This window comes from Microtus oregoni, unplaced genomic scaffold, assembly GCF_018167655.1.
Source record: "Microtus oregoni isolate MIOR12 unplaced genomic scaffold, Mior012 000079F_003, whole genome shotgun sequence".
NCBI classification, from domain to species: Eukaryota; Metazoa; Chordata; class Mammalia; order Rodentia; family Cricetidae; genus Microtus; species Microtus oregoni.
This window is the reverse complement of record NW_024544155.1, coordinates 306083-330866: the sequence shown is the minus strand read 5'-3', so window position 1 is coordinate 330866 and position 24784 is coordinate 306083. Positions and strand designations below refer to the sequence as shown.

The 24784-nt window shown below is 35.3% G+C and overlaps 1 protein-coding gene across 1 annotated transcript in view; it reads left to right on the top strand.

Annotated features, from left to right (window-relative positions):
- The window catches only part of Cfap47 (cilia and flagella associated protein 47), a 279387-nt gene that overhangs the window by 39759 nt on the left and 214844 nt on the right, over positions 1–24784 (top strand). Inside the window, 5 exon segments of the mRNA XM_041642780.1 lie at positions 4062–4184; positions 4704–4835; positions 7201–7278; positions 10603–10747; positions 21813–21907. Coding sequence (XP_041498714.1) covers positions 4062–4184; positions 4704–4835; positions 7201–7278; positions 10603–10747; positions 21813–21907 — 573 coding nt within the window.

Sequence of the window (24784 nt, the reverse complement as noted above, 5' to 3'; positions counted from 1 at the left end):
GAATTCCCTCGGTTTGTGTTTTCTTTATTGCCTCTATTTTAGTCTTCAAGTCTTGAACTGTTTGCTTCACCTGTTTGATTATTTTTTTCTTGATTTTCTTTGAGAGATTTATTTTTTCTTCCAATTTTTTGTTTATCTTTTTTTCCATTTGTTTAAGGAAATTTTTCATTTCCTCTTTAGACATCTCCATCATCCTCATAAAATTACATTTAAGATCGTTGTCTGTTGCTTCTTCTGGGTTAGGATGATCAAGTCTTCCCATTGTTGATCACTAGATTCATGTATTACCATGTTGCTTTTTAGGTTGTTGGATGAATTCTTGCATTGGCACCTACCCATCTATTCCTCCAATTGGTGCTGGCAATGTCTTTGCCTTTTGGTTCAATCCTTACAGTGGCTATCTGTGTCTTTGAAAATTGTTCTTGTTCTGCTCTGTAAAGTTGCTGTGTCCTAGGTAGCCTCTGTTATCTATCTTATCCTGCTTTCTTGGTCCACTATCAATCTGCTCTCTTTGTTAGTTCTCTTGGTCCATTCTGTGCTGTCACAGCCTGTGCTTAAGAATGGCACTGGGTTTTGATCCTACTGCACATACTGGCTTTGTGGGAGCCTAGGCAGTTTGGATGTTCACCTTACTAGACCTGGAATGAGGTGGGAGGTCCTTGGACTTCCCACAGGGCAGGGAACCCTGACTGCTCTTCTGGCTGATGAGGGAGGGGGGTTGATTGGCGGAGGGGGAGGGATATGGGAGGCGGTGGCGGGGAAGAGACAGAAATCTTTAATAAATAAATAAATTAAAAAAAACTAAAAAAAAAAAGAGTTTCTCTTAGGTAGTGGGGAGAGAAGAAGGTTTGGGGGCAGAGTGGGACTTGTAGCTTACAGAGTCTGATCAATGAGATGGAATTGTTGGAGCAACCTACCTGCAGTTAGCTTGCTTGCTGGCTTGCTAGAGAAATCTGAAGCAGGTATGGGAGGGTGCCTGGGGTTTTGCTAATGTATGGAAAGCCTAGAGAGTGGGGTGTCCTGCTGGATGGGTGATCATTCATCTTTTGGTTCTCTGTATAGTCACAGCCTTTGCTTCAGAGTTCCTCTGAGGTCACGTGGATAGGAGGGTTTAGGAGTGGAGTGGTACTTGTAGCTTACAGGATCCAATCGATGGGATGGGGGTGTTGGAGCCTGTAATTATTTCTCTTGAATGTGATTTTTATCTTTTCCATTACAAATTATATGGCTATACAGTTGTTTTGACTTATAAAAACATGTAAAAATTGAATTAATATAATAATTATTTTAGCTAGTTTATAGAACTACTTGCCTATTATGAATGAGGAATTAGCTCAGATATCCAAGAACTTTGTGGAAACAATACTATTTTGCCAGAGGCTCTATAAATATGTAGTAGCATCATGGAAGTCACTTGAGAGTCACTTATTCATTATCAAACAATATATAGTATAATAGAGAAAATTCTATTGTATTTATATTATTTTTCCTAAAATCACTGTTAATCTTCAAGTACTAGTTAGTAATTTAGTATGGAAAAGATCATGTAATTTACATAAAATGAAACGAGGTTTTTTTTTACTATAGAATATGTTTTTTTACAATAAAAATGAAAGATGTGATGTATAACTAAGTTTCTTTCCACAGTATAACCAATGATGCTCTAACAACATGTCTTTTGGTAACCAAGAATGCATTTTGTTTATGATCCCAGCCAATGCTGTTAGACATTTTAAAAAAGCCAAGTACTTTCACTGAATTCTATATTTTATGAACAAAGTGATCTCCTGTGTTTCATCTATGAAGGTGCTTGTAGCTTATACATATGAAACTCACCAATTTTAGGGATTGCAAGTGAGTCTCAGGACACAGTCGGGTCTTCCCTCAAATCCAAGCTTAAAATAAGTTGACTCCTCCTAAGTTTGTATATAAATCCCATATTATTTCTGAAAATTTTTCTTAAAGTAAAACACACATACATATATGTACAGATAATAAAAGTATATATCATTCAGCTTTGCAAAGTGATGCCTAGATCAAGAAATAGAATATGATGGGCCATAACAAAATAACAGCCTTTTCCCCAGGCCACATTTCCCATAACCATATACCTCCCAAGGTTATTGCTTTCTTCATTTATGATAAATTAATTATGGCCTAAAATTTATGTCCACATAGTCAAACTGCATTATTGCATGTATGCCTTCCTGTTATAATTAGGTTTGTAGCACTAGTCTTTGCTGACACATTTGTTTGTAGATTACTCATTGTCCTCTTTGAAGAGTATTGGATTTGGGTGAATGTATTGTCACTTATGTTTACATAGCTAATTAGAAAATGTGTTCTTATAAATGTTTAATGTATTTCATTTCCATTATTGAAACTCTCTTTTAGTGTACAGATGCACAGTATTTATCTGTTTATGTAATTCTATCTAACAAGTTTAATATTGTACTTTTGCTCACATAGTCGACCTATGCCCATTTTTCACTAACATACAAAAATGACTAATTAAATATTATGGATTTGGCATTAAAGTAGATACTATTTATTGAGCAGCTACTATGTGTCAAGTGCAATGCTAACTTGTGTTTATTTATTGCCTCATCCTTACAAAATTCTGAGGCATTTAATGTATATGTTTATATACGTTGTTAGTGGTGACGAATTGAAAGACTATGTTGTTAAGTAATTAATAAAAGTTCACAAATGATTTATTCCAGATATAACTGCCACCACAGACTTTAATGTCACCCTCATTACTGAGATTTGTTTTTTCTATTTCCTACCCCATGAGTGAATACGAATGAAATAAACAAACTATTAAATGAAAAAAAAAACTATGGGATAATTAGATAAGGAAATAAAAGATAATTAATAGCAAATTGGGTCATTTCAGGTAAAACTTTTCAAGTTTACTCTGGAGAAAACAGGATGGAGGAACATTGAATGTTTGAATAAAGTGATAATTAAGGTTTATCATATAGCTATAAAAATCTGATTTACTTTTATTTCTGTTTTAGGTTAGTTTGAAAGTTTATTATTCCACTTACAAAAACTATGTTTTAAAATAATTTTAAGAATGTACTAAAACCTTATATAACAGTTTGTAATGCTATTATGAAGTCTAATGCAAAGTATACTCAAATCAATATTACTTGTACAAAATGTATTATAGCTATAGTTGGTGCCTGATTATTTACCTTTACTGTAAACTTGCAAAATGGCCATATATGAAAATATTATATGATTTATTAATTCTGTGAAATGTGTTTCTTGGAAGGAGGAGGAAAATTCCTGTGCCCATTCTCATGTAGGCCAAGTTCACATTATCTGTGTATTAAATGAAGCATGTCTGGGTGATTTCATTTTTAGTAACTTGTTTCCCGTATTTAGATGACCTTTGAATTCTGTTGTGTAGCACAATAACATGTTGTACATAGCTGAGCTAATGAGAGCCGAGTGCCTTTCAGTAATTTGTCAGAGTATCAATACATTTTTTAGACTAGGCATCACCTGTGACATAAGGGATAGTGTCACTCTTCCCTCCATAAATTTGGATCGTATTGTGTGTGTGTGTGTGTGTGTGTGTGTGTGTTGTGGTGTGACTGTGGATCACACCCAGGGCTTCACACAAGTTAGAGAAGTATTCTACCAGTAAATTATTGACTTTGATGGAGTAATATTTAGATATTGTATTCTAATTTTCTTTGTATTAATTCATCAGTATCTACTTACCTTTTATATTTTTAAATTCTCCATAAAGTTAAATTTACAGTTATATGAATATATTTTTGTTACTTCTCTCATTACTTTTTTTCTCTTTTCCAATGAGGAATATATGCTTTTATTTCTTTCCAAGCTATAAACAGAACATATGAGATCAATACTTAAAATTATCTATTTATAGGTTTAAATGTGTATATGTATAGACACATGTATATATACATATATAGAGAGCTGATAAATGTTGTTTACATTTACTTTTTAAGCTAATAATTTGAATTGTTTTATTTGCTATTATTTTGATAATTTATCTCTTTTTTTCCTTTTATTACCAGGTTGGACATACTAAAGTCACCTTTTTAGAGCCAAGAATACTGTTCAGTAATAGTCCTCAAGGTTTAACTACTTGGAGGAAAGCCATTCTTCACAATATAGGGCAAAATCATGCTTATTTTAAGGTAATGCAGAATTCTTATCTCTTCTTATTTGGATCAAATCATAGAATGATTTGAATCAATTTGTCCCAAATATAGTGTAAAGATAGTACTTTAGTATTTAGAAATGGATTCAAAGCAGTGATCAAGTTATTATAAGTAGATTTTCTGAGTACATTTTGTCAAGTTTGTTCCACTTTCCCAATTTATAATTTTCCTTTTTTTCGTATCATTTGATTTTATTAAAAGAAAAAAAGCAAACAGTGTTTTAAATATAATTACTTAGTAATGTTATGCTGCATAGTCAACTATGCTTTTTCTTTTCTTTTCACTTTGTAATCACGACTGTCATGGTAGCAACAAGGACTAGATAAAGGTAATTAGTTGTAGTTCAAATGATAAAGTCAAATCCTATTGCAAAATCACCTCATGTCTTATGCTCAGTGAGCCTCTTTGTAGGTAGTACTATAGATGCTTCTCTGTAAAGCTTTTGATATAATTCCTTTGTAAAGAGTGTAGCAACTTACCAATTTTTAATTGCAGGTTTGTGATCAAAGCCTTTTGCCTACCATTAATATTGTTCCATCAGAAGGAATAATCCCATTTGGGGGAATAACTGTTCTTAATATCTCCTCTACACCCACTGTGGCAGAAAAATTTGATACGAGAGCAAAGGTATACTTGTTCATTCTTTCTCTTTGCATTTGTATATGTGTTGCAGGAGGTCCTTCCGCTCCTCCAGCTAATAGCCACTGAGAGACCACCCTTCCGCTCCTCCAGCCAATATATAAGTGTATATATATTTATATACATGTGTCTATGTATATATATAATATTTTATAAATATTTACAATAATGAGAACATTGTAAAAATAATTGTTTGTTATTAGAAAATGTACTTATTTAATCAATAATTAATGAAATTTTGAAGTATAACACTATGTAAATTTATTCTTTAAAAAAAAATTTGAATTAATCTAAATATGCAGGTTTTAGAGGTCTAAAAGTAGCAACTAACTATACCTAAGTTATATATCAATAGCTTTATATATATATATATATATATATATATATATATATATATATTGATAACAGCACTTGGAGAGAAGTTTCTGAGATTTTTTTTCAAGAAATCTGGTAGCTGACGTTTCCTCTAAGTTGAAATGAAAGCTACCAATCAGCATGAGGCACTTTGACATAAAAATTGAAAGATTTGACACATCCTCACTGTTCTCATAAAAACAGATGAATTTTTCTCCATGGCATTAGGGAAATTAGGAAAAAGTAGTAATGGTATTGCAGTGGACATTCAGATCGTTTGGCTCTTAGCATCTTTCTTTCTCCTCTACCGTGATGTTCCCTGGGCCTTAGGTATAAGGGTTGTGTTGCAGATAGACACCCATGGTCAGTTGTTTTCTATATTTTAACCAGTTATAAATTTCCAGCATAGTCTACATCATCTGCTACAAAAAGCTTTTTAAAATGAAGGGTGAAATATATTTGTCTCTGAGTTTGAGCCTAAACATTTAGAATGTACTTTGAATTGTTCTGGGTTAAGAAAGTGACCATAGTGGGTTGTTCTCTAGAGTCTATGACATTTCCATACATGGGTAGTTGGTTTGGTTCCTAGTACCAGACACAAATTCCTTCTATTAAGTGGGTCTTAAGTCGGTCATTCCTGATACAATAGTACCACTGTGCACTACTGAGGATATTTCCAGTCAGGCCATTGTGGTATGTAGACATCACAGCTGGATAGGACTGCTGTTTGCTTCTCTCTTTTTGCAGCTTGTATAGCACCTTGCAATAAGTATGAGAGCTAGTCCCCAGGGAGGAGGCTTCCTGGTCAGGTCCAGCTGCATTCTTTCAGTGCTATAACCACCATGTGCGGTATCTTCAGCAATCAAATCTTACTGTCAAGATTTGGGAGGCAACCATGTTGTTTTGGAAGTTTTGTAGACTCTTTTCAACAACAATTCAAAGGGAATTTTATCGTGCTTGGATCTAGGTTTCTGTTATATTGTCTTTGTTTCCTTAGGAGAGCATTTGCATTATCATATATGTAATTTAGATGACTATATATATATATATATCACGTATGTAATAATCTGTATGAGAATATGTATATTACACACATATATTTGTGTGTGGGTGTATAGTATGTGTACTTTAATGCGCATTTGTAAAATGTTTCTTTACGACTCTTTCAAACAATGTTATTTACCTCTGCTCTTTCCTTTCCTCTGTATTGCCCACTCCCTGCCCCAGTTAGAAACCACCCTCTAATTTTTCCTTTGCCCTTGTCTCTCTCTCCCTAGACAGAACTCCTTGCCCCTTTCCCCTACTCCTGAATGGTCTCATTAGACTTTCCTTTTCTTTGAAGTTATTTGATTTTTGTTTACTATCTTAATCTTCTTGTTGAAGACTCAATATTCAGGCAGGCTAGAGGTCAGGTTTAATTATGCTGGCATTCAAATTTATGGACCCCCAAAGACAAAACATTGGCCCTTCTGAATGTTAGTTTTCTGTACTTTGAAATTAAGTTTCTTGAGAGAGTTATGCCATAGTATACCAAATATTTAAAAAGAAGGTAGTATAATTAAATACTACATTAGTTCTAAACAATAATTTGACTTGTATTCATGGATACTGTGTCTATTAGCATATTTCTATGGAACAAAGTATTTATCATTCAACCATACTTTTATTATTTTGAGTAATCTGTTGTTACTAGATAAGAAAAAATGAGTTACAGAGAATTATAGTCAGGTCTAGTCAAATACACATTACTCTCCCATTCAAATTCATAAGCTATTTGATATCTAATAGTTGAACACTAAGTTTACAAGCAGTATCAACTTGCCAAAGAAGAAAAGTGCTAATAACTGTCATAATAAATAAGAATATGTATATACATATACATTCACACACATATATAATTTGCATTATAAAGTGCCATAGGAGGGGACATGGGAATTTTATCTATATTTGACTATATTTTAATGTAATTTTTACAAGATTTTCTATTTTTTTAAATAAGGTTGCTATTCATCGTGCAAATGTTATAGATCTTAGGATTGGTGGATCTGTTGAAATTGCTGATGTTGAACTCTTACCTGTGAGTATGCCCCTTGCTCCTTTGCTTAATTTATGGGTGTGATGGTGACATGCCCCTAGTCAGTCCAGTTATGTTTATAGATACTTTTCTGTGTAGTAATTTTACATATATTAGTTAATACATGTAATATAAATGTAACTGATGAAGCAGAATACTGAAATTTTTAAGAATTAAACACTGAACTTAGGTGTGAGAAAACTATCAGTAGTATTAAAATGGTTTCATTATATTCTCTTCCTTCATAAGAGATGATCCTTCACCTTTAACCATCTGAAGTATTGGTTTAATTTGTCTGGTTTTAGGTTTTATGACAAAAAAGTGTTTGTTGTCTTTAATTGAATATTGTGTTTCCAGTATTTATTTAGGTTGTATTAAACTAGTGGATTTTTTATCACTGTTGCATAAAGATTATTTATATGAACATACTATAATTAGTCTTCATTTCATTGTTCTTCCATCTGTTTATTTCTGGCTCTTGTTGTAACCGGTGTTACCATGTCAGGTCATATTAGGTACAAAAGCTTCCTGGAATGCAGTATTTGTTCATGTTTTTCTTCACAAGACAATTCCCTTTTTTGCATTCTTTTATTCCCTGCTTATTTGTTTTTATAAAATTTATTTCTTTTATGTGTATGAGTGCCCTATCCACATGTAAGACCTTATCCCAGAAGAGGGCATCAGATCCCACTATAGATGATTGTGAGCCACCATGTGGTTGCTGGGAATTTAATTCAGGATCTCTAGAAGAACAGCCAGTGCTTTTATCTGCTGGACCATCTCTCCAGCCCCCACTAGATAATTTCTAAAATATCATATTACTTTCATTTCTATTGCTCCATTTTTTAGTGTGCCATAAGTTGTATTATGAGATGTAAAAGGTTCATCTAATGAGTATATCTAATGAGTATAGATTCCTCACATAGTCTTAATTTTAATTTTATGGCCTATACTGACATCACTTTTCAAAATATTATCTATACATAAACAGTACCTGTTCTACAATTGATAGTGTGCATACTTACTTGACACACACACATATATTCACACAGACAAACACACAGGCGTACATACACATGTACAGATACACACCTTTTTATCTTTTAAAATGAGCTCCAAAGGATATATTCTGATCCATTTGCCCAAAGAAGCCTTTATTAGGCATTCAAAAGAGGCCTTCATATTCTTCCATTGTGACACTTGTAAGATATTATCAACTTCTTATACTCAGATAGCCCTTTCACCATAAGCTGTTATCCTATTATTTTAGATTATTCGCAACTTTTTTTCTTGCAATTGTTCCCCCATTACTTGGTGCCATTATGATGCTAAGTTATAAAATACATTGATTATATAGCTTAACTGGCTGCCACAGTACCTCAGTGTCAGTCTGTACTTTAATTGTACAACAAAAATCCAATGTCAGACTTTAGTTTCTGATTCCTATTGTTTGTTCAGTGATAAAAGCCTCTTCAGACTGGAGAGGGAGGGAGAGAGGAGTGGGGGGAGGGAGAGAGGAGTGAGAGGAGGTCGCAGGGAAATGGGAGGCTGGGAGGAGGCGGAAATTTTTATTCAATAAAAAATAAATTTAAAAAAATGCCTGAGATACGTAGATCAACAGGCATCCAGCTTATTTAAAATTGTGATGATTATTGAAGATGGAGAGCTGGAGGGGATGGGCCCAAGAAAACAAGGGCTTCTAAATCAACATGATCAACATAGAACTCACAGAGACCAAGACAGCATGCACAATGAGGGCCTGCCTTGTTCTACATAAGGTCCTTTGCATATGTATCTTGGCTTCCAGTTTGTTGATTTTATTGCATTCTTTAGTGTGTGAACAAGTGGACCTCTGTTTTTTGGGCTTGTTCTTAGGCTCTTATATTTCTGTTTGCTTTGCCCAATTCTAGTATTTTTGCCTTACAATAATTTAATTTTATTTTATTATTTCCTATAGAAATCATTTTGTTATCTAATAATAGTGGGGTAGATCCAGATGGGAGGGAACAGGCAGAGGAATTCATAGGAGCAGAAGAAAGGGAAACCATAATCAGGATGTGTTGTGAGTGAAAAATATTATATTTCATTAAAAGGGAAAATGAAAAATTCAATACTATCTTTTCTTTTTATATAGTATACTCTATGGGAAATATTGAACATTGAGGATTTTATTACTCTATTTTCTCATGCTAAATCAATTTTGGGACACACTACACATTACTATTAATAGAATAAGTTATATTACTTTACTGTATTTATAAGTAAGTCCTTATTATTTTAAAATTTAAAAATAATTTACTCTCCAATTTTGGTGATTGTAACATCGACTAGGCTAATGTTGAAGGATTAAAAATTAGATACCAGCCTTGACGTTTTATGAAAATCATTTTTAAGTAATAGTGGTAACAACAGCAATAGGTTGATATTTTAAATGAAACAATTGTCTTTGATAGTAATTAAGTATTTTACACAATATTACAAAATTGTTGTCACTGTGTCCTTTTAATGTTCTGTGTGCTTCATTTGCTAAGGAATTGATCTTATAGTAACTCTATAATGAGTCACATACTTGGTATATGAACATGAGTTCATGTACATTCAGAAAGCATCTAGTGTACATATAGACATGGATACACACAAGGACAAAAAGACATGTGCTTGTCTTTGAAAATGAATCCTGTTCTTAAATATAAGAATCAGATATGTGAACAGATATTATGATGTTACCAGGAAGATAAGCATAAGGAATAAGTCACTTTTACCACAGTGTAATTAATTGTGGTTTATTTGAGCTTTTTAGATAACTACATTTTGGAGAAGGGTCTTTCTGGCAGTAGAAACACCATGATTAAGGTTTTAATATCTAGAGTTAGTTTGAAATGCAAAATCAAAGCTTACTGAAATAATAAGTTTTATAATGAGCAGAGAGCTTAGATGAGGCTAGAATATGGGACACTGAAGAACTTGGAAAACTTTGAGTACTGCCGATGAACTTGAACCTTGTCCTGTTGATGGTAGGAAATATAAATGAGGGAGTTTGTGACTCAGTTATTGAAGGGAAGCATTTTTGAAAATAAAAATCTAGAAACTATTGCATATGACTATATACAATTATCAAACAGATTCAATCTAGTAAAAAGGATGAAGAACAAGTTTATCGGGGTTTGGTATTTTACATGTAGGATGTAGGGAAGAGAAAGATAAAAGTTTTATAGAGATACATTTGGCAGTTAATCACCATGACAAATATCAAACTGCAAATTTGACTATACATATTTGTAAAACATCGTTCTACTTTCTAATTTTTATTTCCTTTTTTGATTTTAGAATGTATTTAATTTCAGTGGCACCTATGTTGGCACTACAGAAGTTATTCCATTTTTAATAAAAAACAAAGGTGTGACAAGGGCCAAAGTGGAGTTTAATCTAAAAGACTTCCCACTTTTTGCAATGGATTTTAAGGGGAATCCAGGTATATGTTTTATACTGCAATAAGATAAAGTAAAGTAGTTTTAAAATGTCTAAGGTAAAATCATTAAAAACATATGACAATGGCAGTTCAGTTATGTTCCATATTTGTTATGATTTTATTAATTTAAGTATGTTGTATTATTAGAACACTTTCACAGCATGATACATAGTTGTTTTTATTAATTAGCTTCATATAGCAATTATGGCATATAAATGATTATGCTATAACTGAAAATATAATTGTTAATTTATGTTCTCAAAATTATATGCAGTCTTCCCTCTACGTTTACTCATGTCAGGAGTCAATATGTTTATTCTGGCTTAAATGAAGTATATACTTTTAGGAGTGTATTGTTTCTTTTTTTAATTCAGAAGTTAGTAACTAAGCCTTGTGGGGCAAATCTGATTTGAACTTATAAACAAAGTTTTATTAGAATATAGATGTATTTGGCTTTTTCTTTTTGCAGCTTTCATGCTAAAAGGACAGAATTGAAGAGTTTGGTCAGAAATCATTTCCCACAAAGTATAGAGTATTTATTTGAACCCTTACAGAAAAAGTGTTCTTCCAATTGACTTAGTTAATTCTCCATCAGTAAATAGCTCCTAAATCCTAATTTATACTAAACATTAGACTAAATCTATAAGGTAACTAAGACATTTTCTGTGATCTTAAGAAGTGAAAAGTAAGGTTATCTGTTAGAATCTCAGAAACAAGTAGATGATTCACTGAGAGGGTTTAACTAAAACGATCTTAGAAAATGAATTGTGTGTGGAGTTTAGGGCAGTATTAAAAGAAACAGAAAGTGAGTGGAAGCTGCTGTTATCTCTAATCCTGAAGGAACAAGAGGAAAAGTACGTTGACAATCTAGGAGAATATGATATTATGTACAATAAGGCAGCTAATTAAGTTCTACAATGACAAAGCAATGCAGCCTTTGGTAGAACTGCAACCAAGACTTGTGAAGGAGTAGAAGGATAAATATTTGACTTTTTCTCACTCCCTGCTTTGGACTATTTTTGCTGGTGCTTTCTATGGTGGAACTTAGTCAGGAGAAGTAGCAAGGAAGCTTTACTTATTGTTTTGGAGAAGTCAAGATAAAGCAAAGAAATATGATATTAGGTCAAGGTGACAAATGGTGGCTACATAAGTAAGTAAAAAATCAGATTTTTACCATGTAACATGACTAATAATACAAGACAGTTCCTCCTATTGTGTTAAAGCAATATACATTGTTCAGAACATAGTCTAGACTCAGTTTTCAGAACATTGATACTTTACACATCTTAAGGAATTGAAAGAATATGAACAAGGATATATATGAAGGAATGGGAGTAAAGTCCTAATAAGAAGTTACTGTCATTCGTAATTGGAACATGAAACCAAATTTATGAAGGTACCTTTCCAGATTCATTTTATTTTATGAGACAGGCTTATAGCCTGGCTGGCTTGGAATACCCTCTATAGATGAGGCTAATCTCAAAGAGAGCCATCTGTCTCTGCCTCTCAGGTGTTGGGATTAAAGCCTCTGTGAACTTTTGTCTTAGACATTAAGCAGAACAATTACAGAATTTACATGCAGGCAATGACATAATTAGGCTTGGGTTTTTCTTATGGAGTTCAATTGATAAGGTGCTGGGAGGAAGATAGGGAGATAGATGCAGTAGCCACAAGAGTGAGAAGTGGTGATAGCTCTGGACACAGGCAGGGGAACTTGCAATTGGAAGGGAGTACAAAACAGAGAAAAGAGGAATTACCTGACCTCATGATACAATAGATGCATGTATTGAGAATGAGGGGGGAACTTCCAATCATCTCTGAATTTTAATTCTAAGATTCAGGTAGCTGAGAGTTCAGTTCTAAGAAGAAAATTCTGGAGTCGAATCATGATTAATTAGGCACTCTGTGTTTGAATTTAGTTGTCCATGACAATTTAGAGTAGACTGTTTGGAATCTACATGAAATTTATGTTCATTTATTAAAATACATATGTTGAACCAAGTATTAGCCTTTTGTCACTTTATCATGGGTACCCGTGCCCCTTTGTTCCATTACTCAATTCTTCTTGACAATTTTTGGCAAGCTGCCTGGCAGAGTGCTTTTCTTGCCTCTAGTTCAAGACTCTCTTCAAGGACACTAAGTTATCTTTTCGAATGCATTCCTGTTTCCAACCCTTTCTCCTTATACCTGTTCCACAGAGAATTGCATTCAAAGATTTGATCACATTTCTCTACTTACAAAGCTCTATCAGTTTCCTTTTACCAATAGCAGTGTTTCAGAGCAACAGGCTGCACAAAGTAAACAAAGCACATTAGTTGATTTTAATAGGTAGGAACAACGAAACACTTTTAAAAACCATTCTGAAAATTTATCTCATAAATATTTTAACAGATAAATGACTATATTTTCCAGCTTACTGCTTTCCAACAAAATTCTTTAAATAATATTTGATAGAGTGACTTATGGGAAAAGTAATGTTTACATAGATTTATGTACAACTTGACCTTTTCATTCTAGTTTCTGGTCAGTGTAGTCACCATAGACTGTGTTTTAAACCCATACTATATTATACATCTCAATAGCACTGAATTTGCATTCTCCTAGAATAATACATACCCTGTCTCAATGCTCCTTGAGGTCTTACTGTCTTTTTTTCTTTTCTTTTTTTATTATTAAAATTTTCCGCCTCCTCCCTGCCTCCCTTTTCCCTCCCCCTCCCTCTACTCCCCACCCCCCACTTGCCTCCCCCTCCCTCTCCAGTCCAAAGAGCAGTCAGGGTTCCCTACCCTGTGAGAAGTCCATGGTCCCCGCCCCCCTCCATCCAGGTCTAGGAAGGTGAGCATCCAAACTGGCTAGGCTCCCACAAAGCCAGAACATGACGTAGGATCAAAACCCAGTGCCATTGTCCTTGGCTTCTCATCAGTCCTCATTGTTCGCCATGTTCAGAGAGTCCGGTTTTATCCCATGCTTTTTCAGTCCCAGTCCAGCTGGCCTTGGTGATCTCCCAATAGATCAGCCCTACCGTCTCAGTGGGTGGGTGCGCCTTTTAAACTTGTTGCATCTTCTGTGTCCTATGGGTAATTGGTAGTCTCATTTGAACTGTTAAGTAGATGGAAATCTACTTGTTTTTTTTTTTTACTTTACTATGAAAATAGCCAGATTTTTCCAGTTAGTAGAGGAATCTATGTACATGTTTTGTTTTTTGTTTTCACCTTAATAGTGTGCTTATTCCATAAGGTACAATACCATATTTATAATTTTAGTTTTTAGTAAAGTTGTTTATTCTAGTACTAGGCACATAATTAATATGAGAACATGATCATGTAAAGAAAAATATACCAGAGAGCAACAGGAAATATTTATTTTATAATATATATATATATATATAAATATATATATATATATGTGTGTGTGTGTGTGTGTGTGTGTTTAATAAATATTTGTTTAGCTAAACTACCTTATTTTGTAGTTATGTATCTGCCCTAGTTAGCTATTCTTTGATGTTTCATATTGGTATATTCTGTATATTTTCCCGGGCCAAAAAAGTTCTAGTGTTAGTATATAATCAATGGACTCATTTGTTCCATGGTTTGCCTATCATAACATAGGTAAGTGAATTTGAGTGAGAAGGATGGAGTAAGTTGCTGAATTTGATTTTCAGATAGAGACAATTAAAATTTATTATTCCCAGATTAATGAGGTAAATGTTTTTTTTTTTTTTTTTTTTTTTTTTTTTTTTTTGGTTTTTCGAGACAGGGTTTCTCTGTGGCTTTGGAGCCTGTCCTGGAACTAGCTCTGTAGACCAGGCTGGTCTCGAACTCACAGAGATCCGCCTGCCTCTGCCTCCCGAGTGCTGGGATTAAAGGCGTGCGCCACCATCGCCCGGCAATGAGGTAAATGTTATGAACAAATTAGACTTTAAAAGAGTGTTTAGTGTAAAGAAGAGTGGTTCTACTGCAATTCTCACTTGAACGTTTAGCAATTAGTTTCTGTGCAACAATTATATTTTTGCCTAATAGCTTTATTCTTTTCTGTGTGCTTTCTTTTTTACTGTTTTTATTGACCTATATATTTTTCTCCACTCCCCTCCCTTACTCTGTCCTCGCCTTCTACCCTCTCCCATGATCCTCACACTGTCAATTTACTCAGGAGATCTTGTCTTTTTCTACTTCCCTTGTAGAATAGATCCACGTATGTCTAACTTAGGTTCCTCTTTGTTGTCTAGGTTTTCTGGGATTACTATTTATAGGCTGGTTTATTTTGCTTTATTTCTAAAACTCAATTATGAAGGAGGGAGTACATATGATATTTGTCTTTCTGGGTCTGGGTAACCTCACTCATCATGATGTTTTCTAGATCCATCCACTTGCCTGCAAATTTCAAGATGTCATTATTTTTTCTTCTGTGTAGTACTCAATTGTGTAAACCTACCACATCTTCCTTATCCACTCTTCAGTCGAGGAGCATTGAGGTTGTTTCCAGGTTCTCACTGCTAATGAACAAATACTGCTACTATGAACATAGTTAAACACATGTCCTTGTAGTATTATTGAGCATCCTTTGAGTATATACCCAAAAGTGGTAGTGCTGGGTCTTGAGATATGTTGTTTCCTAATATTCCGAGAAATCGCCATACTGATTTCCAAGAAGGTTATACCAGTTTGCACTCCCACCAGCAGTGGAGGAGTGTTCCCTTTACCCCACAACCTCTCCAGCATAAAAGTTGTCATCAGTGTTTTTGATCTTGGCCATTCTGACAGGATTAAGATGTAATCTCAGAGTTGTTTTGATTTGCATTTCTCTGGTGGCTAAGGATGTTGAGCATTTCCTAAGTGTCTTTCAGCCATTTTAGATTCCTCTGTTGATAGTTTTTAGGTCTGTACCCTACCTTTTTATTGGATAATTTGTTCTTTTGATGTTCAATTTCTTGAGTTAATAGCTTATTTTGGAGATCAGCCTTCTGTTCAATGTGGGGTTTATAAAGATCTGTTCCCATTGTGTAGGCTGCCATTCTATCTTTTTGACCTTATCCTTTGCTTTACAGATGTTTCTCAGTTTCAGGAGGTCCCATTTATTAATTGTTGCTCTCAGTCTATGTGTTATTGGGGTGTAAGATAGTAAGTGATCTCCTGTGTCATTGTGTTTAAGTGAACGTCTCACTTTCTCTTCTATTAAGTTTAGTGTGGTTGGTTTTATGTTGAGGTCTTTAATCCATTTGGACTTGAGTTTTGTGCATGGCAACAGATATGGATCTCTTTTCATTCTTCATGTTGATACCCAGTTTTTCCAGCAACATTTGTTGAATATGCTTTTTTCCATTTTATGTTTTTTTTGCTTCTTTGTCAAAACTCATGTGTTCATAGGCATGGGGATTGATATCTGGATCTTTGATTCAGTTCCATTGGTACTCCTGTCTGTTTTTATGCCAATACCACAGTAGAGTTTGAAATCAGGATTTGTGATTCCTCCAGAAAGGATTGTTTAGGCTATCATGAGTTTTTTGCTTTTCCATATGAAGTTGAATATTGTTCTTTTGGAGTCTGTGAAGAATTTTGATGGATTTTGCTGGGCATTGCATTGAATCTCTAGATTGCTTTTGGTAAGATTGATATTTTTACTACGGTAATTCTATCTTCCTAAGAGTGATGTGTGATTCTGCTCTATATGCTATGAATATGTTTTATTGCCATTGCTTAATAAAGAAGCTGGCTTTCGCCAATAGCTCAACAGAAGATTGCCAGGCTGTAAAAGATGTATAGGAAGAGTAGGCTGAGTCAGTGAGACACCATGTAGTCACTGCAGGAGATAATTGTGCCTGAACCTTGCCACTGAGGCAAAGCCTATTGGTCCTACACAAATTAAGAGAAATGGATAAGAGCTTGCTAAACAGACGCTTAAGCTATTGGCCAAACAGTATTGTAAATAATATAGTTTCTGTATGGTTATTTCAATTCTGAACTACCAGGAACGAACGGACAGGCCCTGATAATGTAAAAGCATAGAGGATCTTTCCATTTGCTGGTGTTTTCTTCAGTTTCTTTCTTCAAAGATTTAAAGTTCTTGTCGTACAGGTTATCACTTGTTTGGTTAGAGTTACTCTAATATATTTTATGCTATTTGTGGCTATTGTGAAGGGTGATGTTTCTCTGATTTCTTTCTCAGCCAATTTATCATCTGTGTAAAAGAGGGCTACTGATTTCTTTTTTTGAGTTAATCTTGTATCCCACCACATTACAGAAAGTGTTCATGAGTTGAAGAAGTTCCTTGGTAGAATATTTGGTGTTGCTTATGTAAACTATCATATCATCAGCAAATAGTGAGAATTTGACTGCTTCTTTTACGATTTTTTATTCCCTTGATCTCCTTTTGTTGTCTTACTGCTCTAGCTAACAACTCAAGAACCATATGGAATAGATATGTAGAGAGTGGACAACCTTGTCTTACTCCTGATTTCAGTGGGATCAATTTGAGTTTCTCTCCAATTAGTTTGATGTTGGCAATATGCATGCTGTATATTGCCTTTATTTTATTTAAGTATATTCCATGGTGGATGATTTTTGTGATGTGTTCTTGGAATAGGTTAACCAGTATTTATTGAATATTTTTGCATCAACGTTCATGAGGGGGATTGGTTTGTAATTCTCTTTCTTAGTAATGTCTTTGTATTGTTTGGGTATCAGGGTAATTGTAGCCTCATAAAAAGAGTTTGGCAATGTTCCTCTGTTTCTATTTTGTGGAACAATTTGAGGTGTATAAGTATTAGTTCTTCTTTGAAAATCTTGTAGAATTCTATGCTAAAGCCATTTGGTCCTGGGCTTTTTTTTTTTTTGTTTGGAAGGTTTTGATGACTATTTCTTTAGCAGTTATAGGCCTATTGAATTTGCTTGTCTGGTCTTGATTTAATTTTGGAAAGTGGTATTTATAAAGAAATTGTCCATTTCTTTTAAATTTTTCACTTTTGTGGAGTATAAGTTTTCAAAATATGTGCTGATGATTCTCTGGATTTTCCCCATGTTTGTTGTTATGTTACACTTTTCATTTCTGATTTTGTTAATTTGGATATTCTCTCTGTGCCTTTTGGTTAATTTGGATAAAGGTTTGTCTGTTTTGTTGATTTTCTTTAAGAACCAATTCTTTGTCTCATTGGTTCTTTGTATTGTTTTCTTTGTTTCTATTTTGTTGATTTTAGCTCTCAATTTGATTATTTCCTGCTCTTGAGTGACTTTGCTTATTTTTGTTCTAGAGTTTTCAGGTGTTCTGTTAACTCACTAGTGTGAGATTTTTCCAGTTTGTTTATATAGGCACTTAGTGCTATGAGCTTTCCTCTTAACACTGCTTTCATTGTGTCCCAAAAATTTTGGTATTTCATTGTGTGGTCATTTTTGTTGAATTTTAGGAAGTCTTTAATTTTTTTTTTCTTTATTTCTTCTCTGACTTATTTGTGACTCAGGTGAGCATTGTTTATTTTCCATGTGTTTGTGAGCTTTTAAAAATTAGTGTTTCTGTTGAATTCTGAATATAAGACATGGTGATCCAGTAAGATACATGGTGTTATTACAACTTTTTTTGTATCTTTTCAAGTTTTCTTTGTGACCTAGTAAGTGATCAATTTTTGAGAAGTTTCCATGAGGTGCTGAGAAGAAGGTATATTTTTTTTTATGTTTGGATGGAATGTTCCATAGATGTCTCAAAATCCCATTTGAGACGTAACATCTGTTAGTTCCCTGATTTCTCTGTTAAGTTTCTGTCTGGCAGACCCGGTCAGTGGTGATAGTGGGGTGTTAAAGTCTCTCACTATTAGTGTTTGGGGTTTAGTGTATGGTTTAAGCTTTAGTAGTGTTGGTTTTGTTTTGTTTTGTTTTCATATGACAGTGCCTGTGTATTTGAGGCACAGATGATTAGTATTGCGATTTCCTCTTGATGGATTTTTCCTGTGACAAATATAAAATGTCTTCTTTTCCCCTTTTGATTGATTTTTTGTTTCAAGTCTATTTTGTTACATATTGGGATAGCTACACCAGCTTGTTTCTTAGTTTTTTTTTAAATTATTATTATTATTATTTGATTCTTTTTATTATTATTATTATTTTTATTGAAAAAAAATTTCGCCTCCTCTCATCCTCCCATTTCTTTCCCCCTCCTCCCACTTCTCTCCCCCTGCTCCCACTTCTCTCCCCCTCCCTCTCCAGTCCAAAGAGCAGTCAGGGTTCCCTGCCCTGTGGAAAGTCCAAGGTCCTCCCCCCTCCATCCATGTCTAGGAAGGTGAGCATCCAAACTGGCTAGGCTCCCACAAAGCCAGAACATGAAATAGGATCAAAACCCAGTGCCATTGTCCTTGGCTTCTCATCAGCCCTCATAGTCTGCCATATTCAGAGAGTCCAGTTTTATCCCATGCTTTTTCAGTCCCAGTCCAGCTGTCCTTGGTGATCTCCCAATAGATCACCCCCACTGTCTCAGTGGGTGGGTACACCCCTCGTGATCCTGACTTCCTTCCTCATGTTCTCCCTCCTTCTGCTCCTCATTGCGACCTTGGGAGCTCATTCCGGTGCTCCAGTGTGGGTCTCTGTCTCTATCTCCATCCATCGCCAGATGAAGGTTCTATGGTGATATGAAAGATATTCATCAGTATGGCTATAGGATAGGGCCATTTCAGGTTCCCTCTCCTCAGCTGTCCAAGGAGCTAACTGGGGACATCGCCCTGGGAAACTGGGAGCCCCTCTAGGTTCAAGTCTATTGCCAACCCTAAGATGGCTCCCTTAATTAAGATATATACTTCCCTGCTCCCATATCCACCCTTCCTTTATGCCAACAATCCCATTTCCCCATCCTCCCCTTCTCACTTTTCTCTCCCCATCTCCCCATCCCACCCCACCTCCAAGATCCCAATTTTTTGCCCGGCAATCTTGTCTACTTCCCATATCCAGGAGGATAACTATATGTTTTTCTTTGGGTTCACCTTCTTATTTAGCTTCTTTAGGATCACAAATTATAGACTTAATATCCTTTATTTATGGCTAGAAACCAATTATGAGTGAGTACATCCCATGTTCATCTTTTTGGGTCTGGCTTACCTCACTCAAGATAGTGTTTTCTATTTCCATCCATTTGCATGCAAAATTCGAGAAGTCATTATTTTTTTTTCCCACTGAGTAGTACTCTAATGTGTATATATTCCACACTTTCTTTATCCATTCTTCCATTGAAGGACATCTAGGTTGTTTCCAGGTTCTGGCTATTACAAATAATGCTGCTATGAACATAGTTGAACAAATGCTTTTGTAATATGATGGAGCATCTCTTGGGTATATTCCCAAGAGTGGTATTTCTGGGTCCTGGGGTAGGTTGATCCCGAATTTCCTGAGAAATCTCCACACTGATTTCCAAAGTGGTTGCATAAGTTTGCATTCCCACCAGCAATGGATGAGGGTACCCCTTCCTCCACAGCCTCTTCAGCAAAGGCTATCATTGGTGTTTTTGATTTTAGCCATTCTGACAGGTGTAAGATGATATCTCAAAGTGTTTTTTTTTTTTGATTAGAAAATATTTTACCCTTAGGTGATGTCTGTCTTTGAGGTTGAGGTGTGTTTCTTGTATGCAGCAGAAGGAGGGATTCTGTTTTTACATCCAATCTGTTAGCCTGTTTCTTTTTATAGGTGAGTTGAACTCATTTATATTAAGGGATATTAATATTATATTACGGGGTATTGATAGTAGCTGCTAGTTCCTGTTATTTTAGTTTTCCTTGTTGGTAATGTGTGTGTGTGTTTTTCCTTCTTTGGGATTTGCAGCTGTGAGATTATGTATTGTCTGTGTTTTTGTGGTTGTAGCTGACTTCCTGGCATTGTGGTTTTCCTTCTAGTCTTTGTGTAGGGCTGGGTTTGTGGCTAGGTTTTTGTTAAATCTTGCTCGGTTATGGAATATCTTATTTTCCACCCATTTTTTCCTCTGATTGGTATAGGTGGTATCATGTCTCTGGTGATCAGTCTTCCAGGTGGCACTGGATCCAAGGGTCAGATGGTTACTCCTTGATGTGGAGTCTGGGACCACAGTTCCTGTCACCCTGGAGGTCGCTCTGCAATTCCAGTGGTCATTCAGGCCTGCTCTCACAGAGGTCATTTGCTTGGCCTACTTTTAAGGAGGTCACTGCCTCAGTCCTGGTCCTGTGGAGTTGCTGTCTATGGTCTTCTCACATGGACATAACTGGCTAGGGCCTGGTCCTGCTTAGGTTGCTGGCCCAGGCTAGCACCCAGAGAGGTCACTGGCTTGGGCCTGCTCCTGTGGATATACCTGGCTAGTGCCTGGTACTGTGGAGGTCCTGGTTCTGGCCTGGCCCCGGCCTGTTCCCACAGAAGTCACTGCCTTGGGCCTGCTCCCGAGACATTTGCTCATATCTTTATTCTTGAAATAATCCCATTTTGAGAAGAATTTTTCTTTGGTGAAATTGTTTCCTTTTTATTATTTTGTTTTGAATGACTAATATTCTTTGAGACTCTACAATAATAGGGTGGCAATAGTTAATACTAATGCATCTAATATACATATGTACATATGTATGTTTCTGAAATGAAATTTCAAGTGTTTCCTCAGAAATAAATGTTGGACATTTCAATTAATTGATAGTCTTGTAAATTTTTGATTTTTCAGTTGATCAAATAAGACCTGGTTTGTCTTTGCTTCCCCTTCATTGCATAGTTCCTTTTTAGCTATTCTGAGACCAATGACTAAGTCACTTCCTTTGACCTTGCTCTTCATTCCTTTCCACCTTCATCAGAATATTACTATATTTTTTCAACTTTGGAAGAATTTTTTGATAATATTTTTATTATTTACTTTCTGATTCTATTTTGCATATTTTGATCCGAGGTTTGGTCTTATAAAGTTGGAATGAAGAATCCTTGTTTACTGAGAAATTTTATCCAACTTTACCCTTTGATATTTTAGTAGTTGCCTTTTGATTGCTATGAATATAATGATGACATCTTCAGGGTTCACATTAAATAATATCACTATATCACACAAAACACATGCATATACGTAGATAGGCTTATATTGTTTTATTCTTTTATAGGAGAGTCCAAAAATACTGATGCTCCTTATATGTATGCCATAGAGGTAGAGGAAGGCACATCTGTGGAATGTGGCATAGCATTTTCTCCTGTAGAAGTAAGTTCAGTTTTCTGTTACTCATGTTATGGAATACAAGTGGGATTACAGATTTGCTATTTTAGGAATCAATTAGATATCACCTAAGTTTTGCTTTGAATTGGTATTATTCTAATATGTGACTATACATAGCTATAACTTTAAATTAAGTAATCAGTAAATATATCTAATTCATGGTGAACTATGATTGTCTTTGGTGTACTTACTACAAAATTAGAAGTATGCTATGTGGTAAAGAAATGATAGGGTTCAACTAATGAGAAAACCACTTATATTCAAGCTGCCTTGTGTTTTATAATTGGTTTTGAAGGTGATTCTTGGAATCATTATCTGAAATCCCCCAAAATGGTATGAGCAATTAAAAGATGCCATTTTTATAATGCTTAGTTAATATTGTTCCCTTGATGCCCAATGTTATTTTTATTTTTTTTTTTTTTTTTTTTTTTTTTTTTATTTTAATTTATTTATTTATTAAGAATTTCTGCCTCGTCCCCACAACCGCTTCCCATTTCCCTCCCCCTCCCCCGATCAAGTCCCCCCCCCTCTCATCTGCTCGAAGAGCAATCAGGGTTCCCTGACCTGTGGGAAGCCCAAGGACTGCCCACCTCTATCCAGGTCTCCTAAGGTGAGCATTCAAACTGCCTAGGCTCCCACAAAGCCAGTACGTGCAGTAGGATCAAAAACCCACTGCAATTGTTCTTGAGTTCTCAGTATTCCTCATTGTCCGCTATGTTCAGCTAGTCTGGATTTATCCCATGCTTTTTCAAAAAGAGGAACATGGGATGTACTCACTCATAGTTGGTTTCTAGCCATAAATAAAGGACATTGAGCCTATAATTCATGTTCCTAGAGAAGCTAAATAAGGTGAATCCAAAGACAAACACATAGGCATCCTCAGGAATATTAACCTTCATCAGGCGATGAAAGGAGACAGAGACAGAGACCCACACGGGAGCACCGGACAGAAATCTCAAGGTCCAAATCAGGAGCAGAAGGAGACGGAGCACGAGCAAGGAACTCAGGACCACGAGGGGTGCACCCACACACTAAGACAATGGGGATGTTCTATTGGGATCGCACCAAGGCCAGCTGGCCTAGGTCTGAAAAAGCATGGGATAAATCCAATGTTATTTTTAAACTGGAAAAACCTTCAATACAAAAAGAAAGAACTTTTATTAGAGTGTGACTGTAAAAAAATGGGTATCTCTGCCTAAATTTAATAAGTTGTAGTATGCTTTTTTCAAATTTCTGAACTATAAATGATAAGGAGACTTTTTTATTTAAAGGAATTTATTCTTATTTGCTTTGGTGTTTTGCCTCCACTTATGTTTGTGTGTGAATGTCAGATCTTGGAGTTACAGACAGTTGTTAGCTACTATATGGGTGCTGGGAATTGAACCCAGGACCCCTGGAAGAGCAATCAATATGCTCTTAACTGCTGTGTCATCTCTCCAGCCCCTGGAAGCTTCTTTTTGTCAATCATAGTTCAATATTTATACATCAAAAGTAAAACAAAATAAAACAAATAAACAAGAAGCAATATAGTCAAATTACTTATACCAGTAAGTACAGAAAATGATTTACTATGTGAATGCAATACTAATTGCCCCCCCCCACTTCTGTCATCTACCTTGACATGTCTGCTGAGTGTTGTCATTATGTGGGTCATGTTTAGGCAGATACATTGTTTAGATATCATGAATGCTATTTGCCTTATGTCTAGAAACACTATTTAACAGCCATATAAGTTCGCTGACACTTAAAATCTTCCTAACATCCGTATTCCCTGATCCTTAGGTATTGTGGTGGCCTTGTAGATGTACCAATTGTGAGAATGGTCACCCCATTGTCACTTATTCTCTGAATTTCTACAAGCTGTGGCTCATTTTAGTTGCCTACATCTGATGCAAAGAGCTTCTTTGATGAGGGCTAAACATCATTATGCTCATCTTTGGGTATAAGGATAAATATTTTAAATATAGTTATACATTATATTGGCTTAGGAAACGGCACTTGTAGGTTTGCTTCTAGATCTTATGACCTCTCTTACCATGGGTACTTGTGTAATTTGCAATACCAGGCAGGAATTCCCTCCTGTTAAACCTACCTTAAGCCCAATTGGACAGCTGTTTATTACCCCTTTTAAAATAGTGCCTCTCTTGCATCATTGGGAATCAAACTGGTCTAGTCTTTGTTGTGGTTTAGTAGACTTTACCACTGGATGGGACTATTGATTACTTTTCTCCCTTAGCAGCTTTTATAGCATCTTTTCCTATTATAAGAGGAAGTCCTCAGGGAGGAGACGTCCAGCTCAGTTCCAGCTCCATTCCTTCAGGTTCTGTGTCAAGTGTGCTCTGTCTTCAGCAATAGCTTCTTACCTTTAAGTTATGGGAAGGAACCAAGGGCAATAACAATCACTTACATTATTTTGGGAGTGTCTCGGATAGCCCCTAACCAACAACTTGAGACGAGTTTCTCCTTACCTTGAATTAAATTTTCTTTTAGTATATGATTCTTAGGAGAAGTGTTGTAGCTCCCCCCTGCATGTGTGATGTTAATGTTTTCATTTGTATACTCATACATACACACATATGTATTTTTAAATGCACTTATAAAACAGTTTCTTTATGATATTTTCAAACTTCCTACTTCCTAATATTAGTTAAGGGAGATCACTCATGGGGACTAGAGAGATGATCTGCTCAGGAGTTTATAGTACTTGTTGCTTTTGCTGAAGAAACCAGTTCAGTTATTCTCAGCACACACATGATGGCTCCTAAACATCTTTAATTCAAGTACTAGGGCATCCAGCACACCCTTCTGGCTTCTAGTGACACCCAACACACAGGTGATACACATACATACATGCAGAATAAA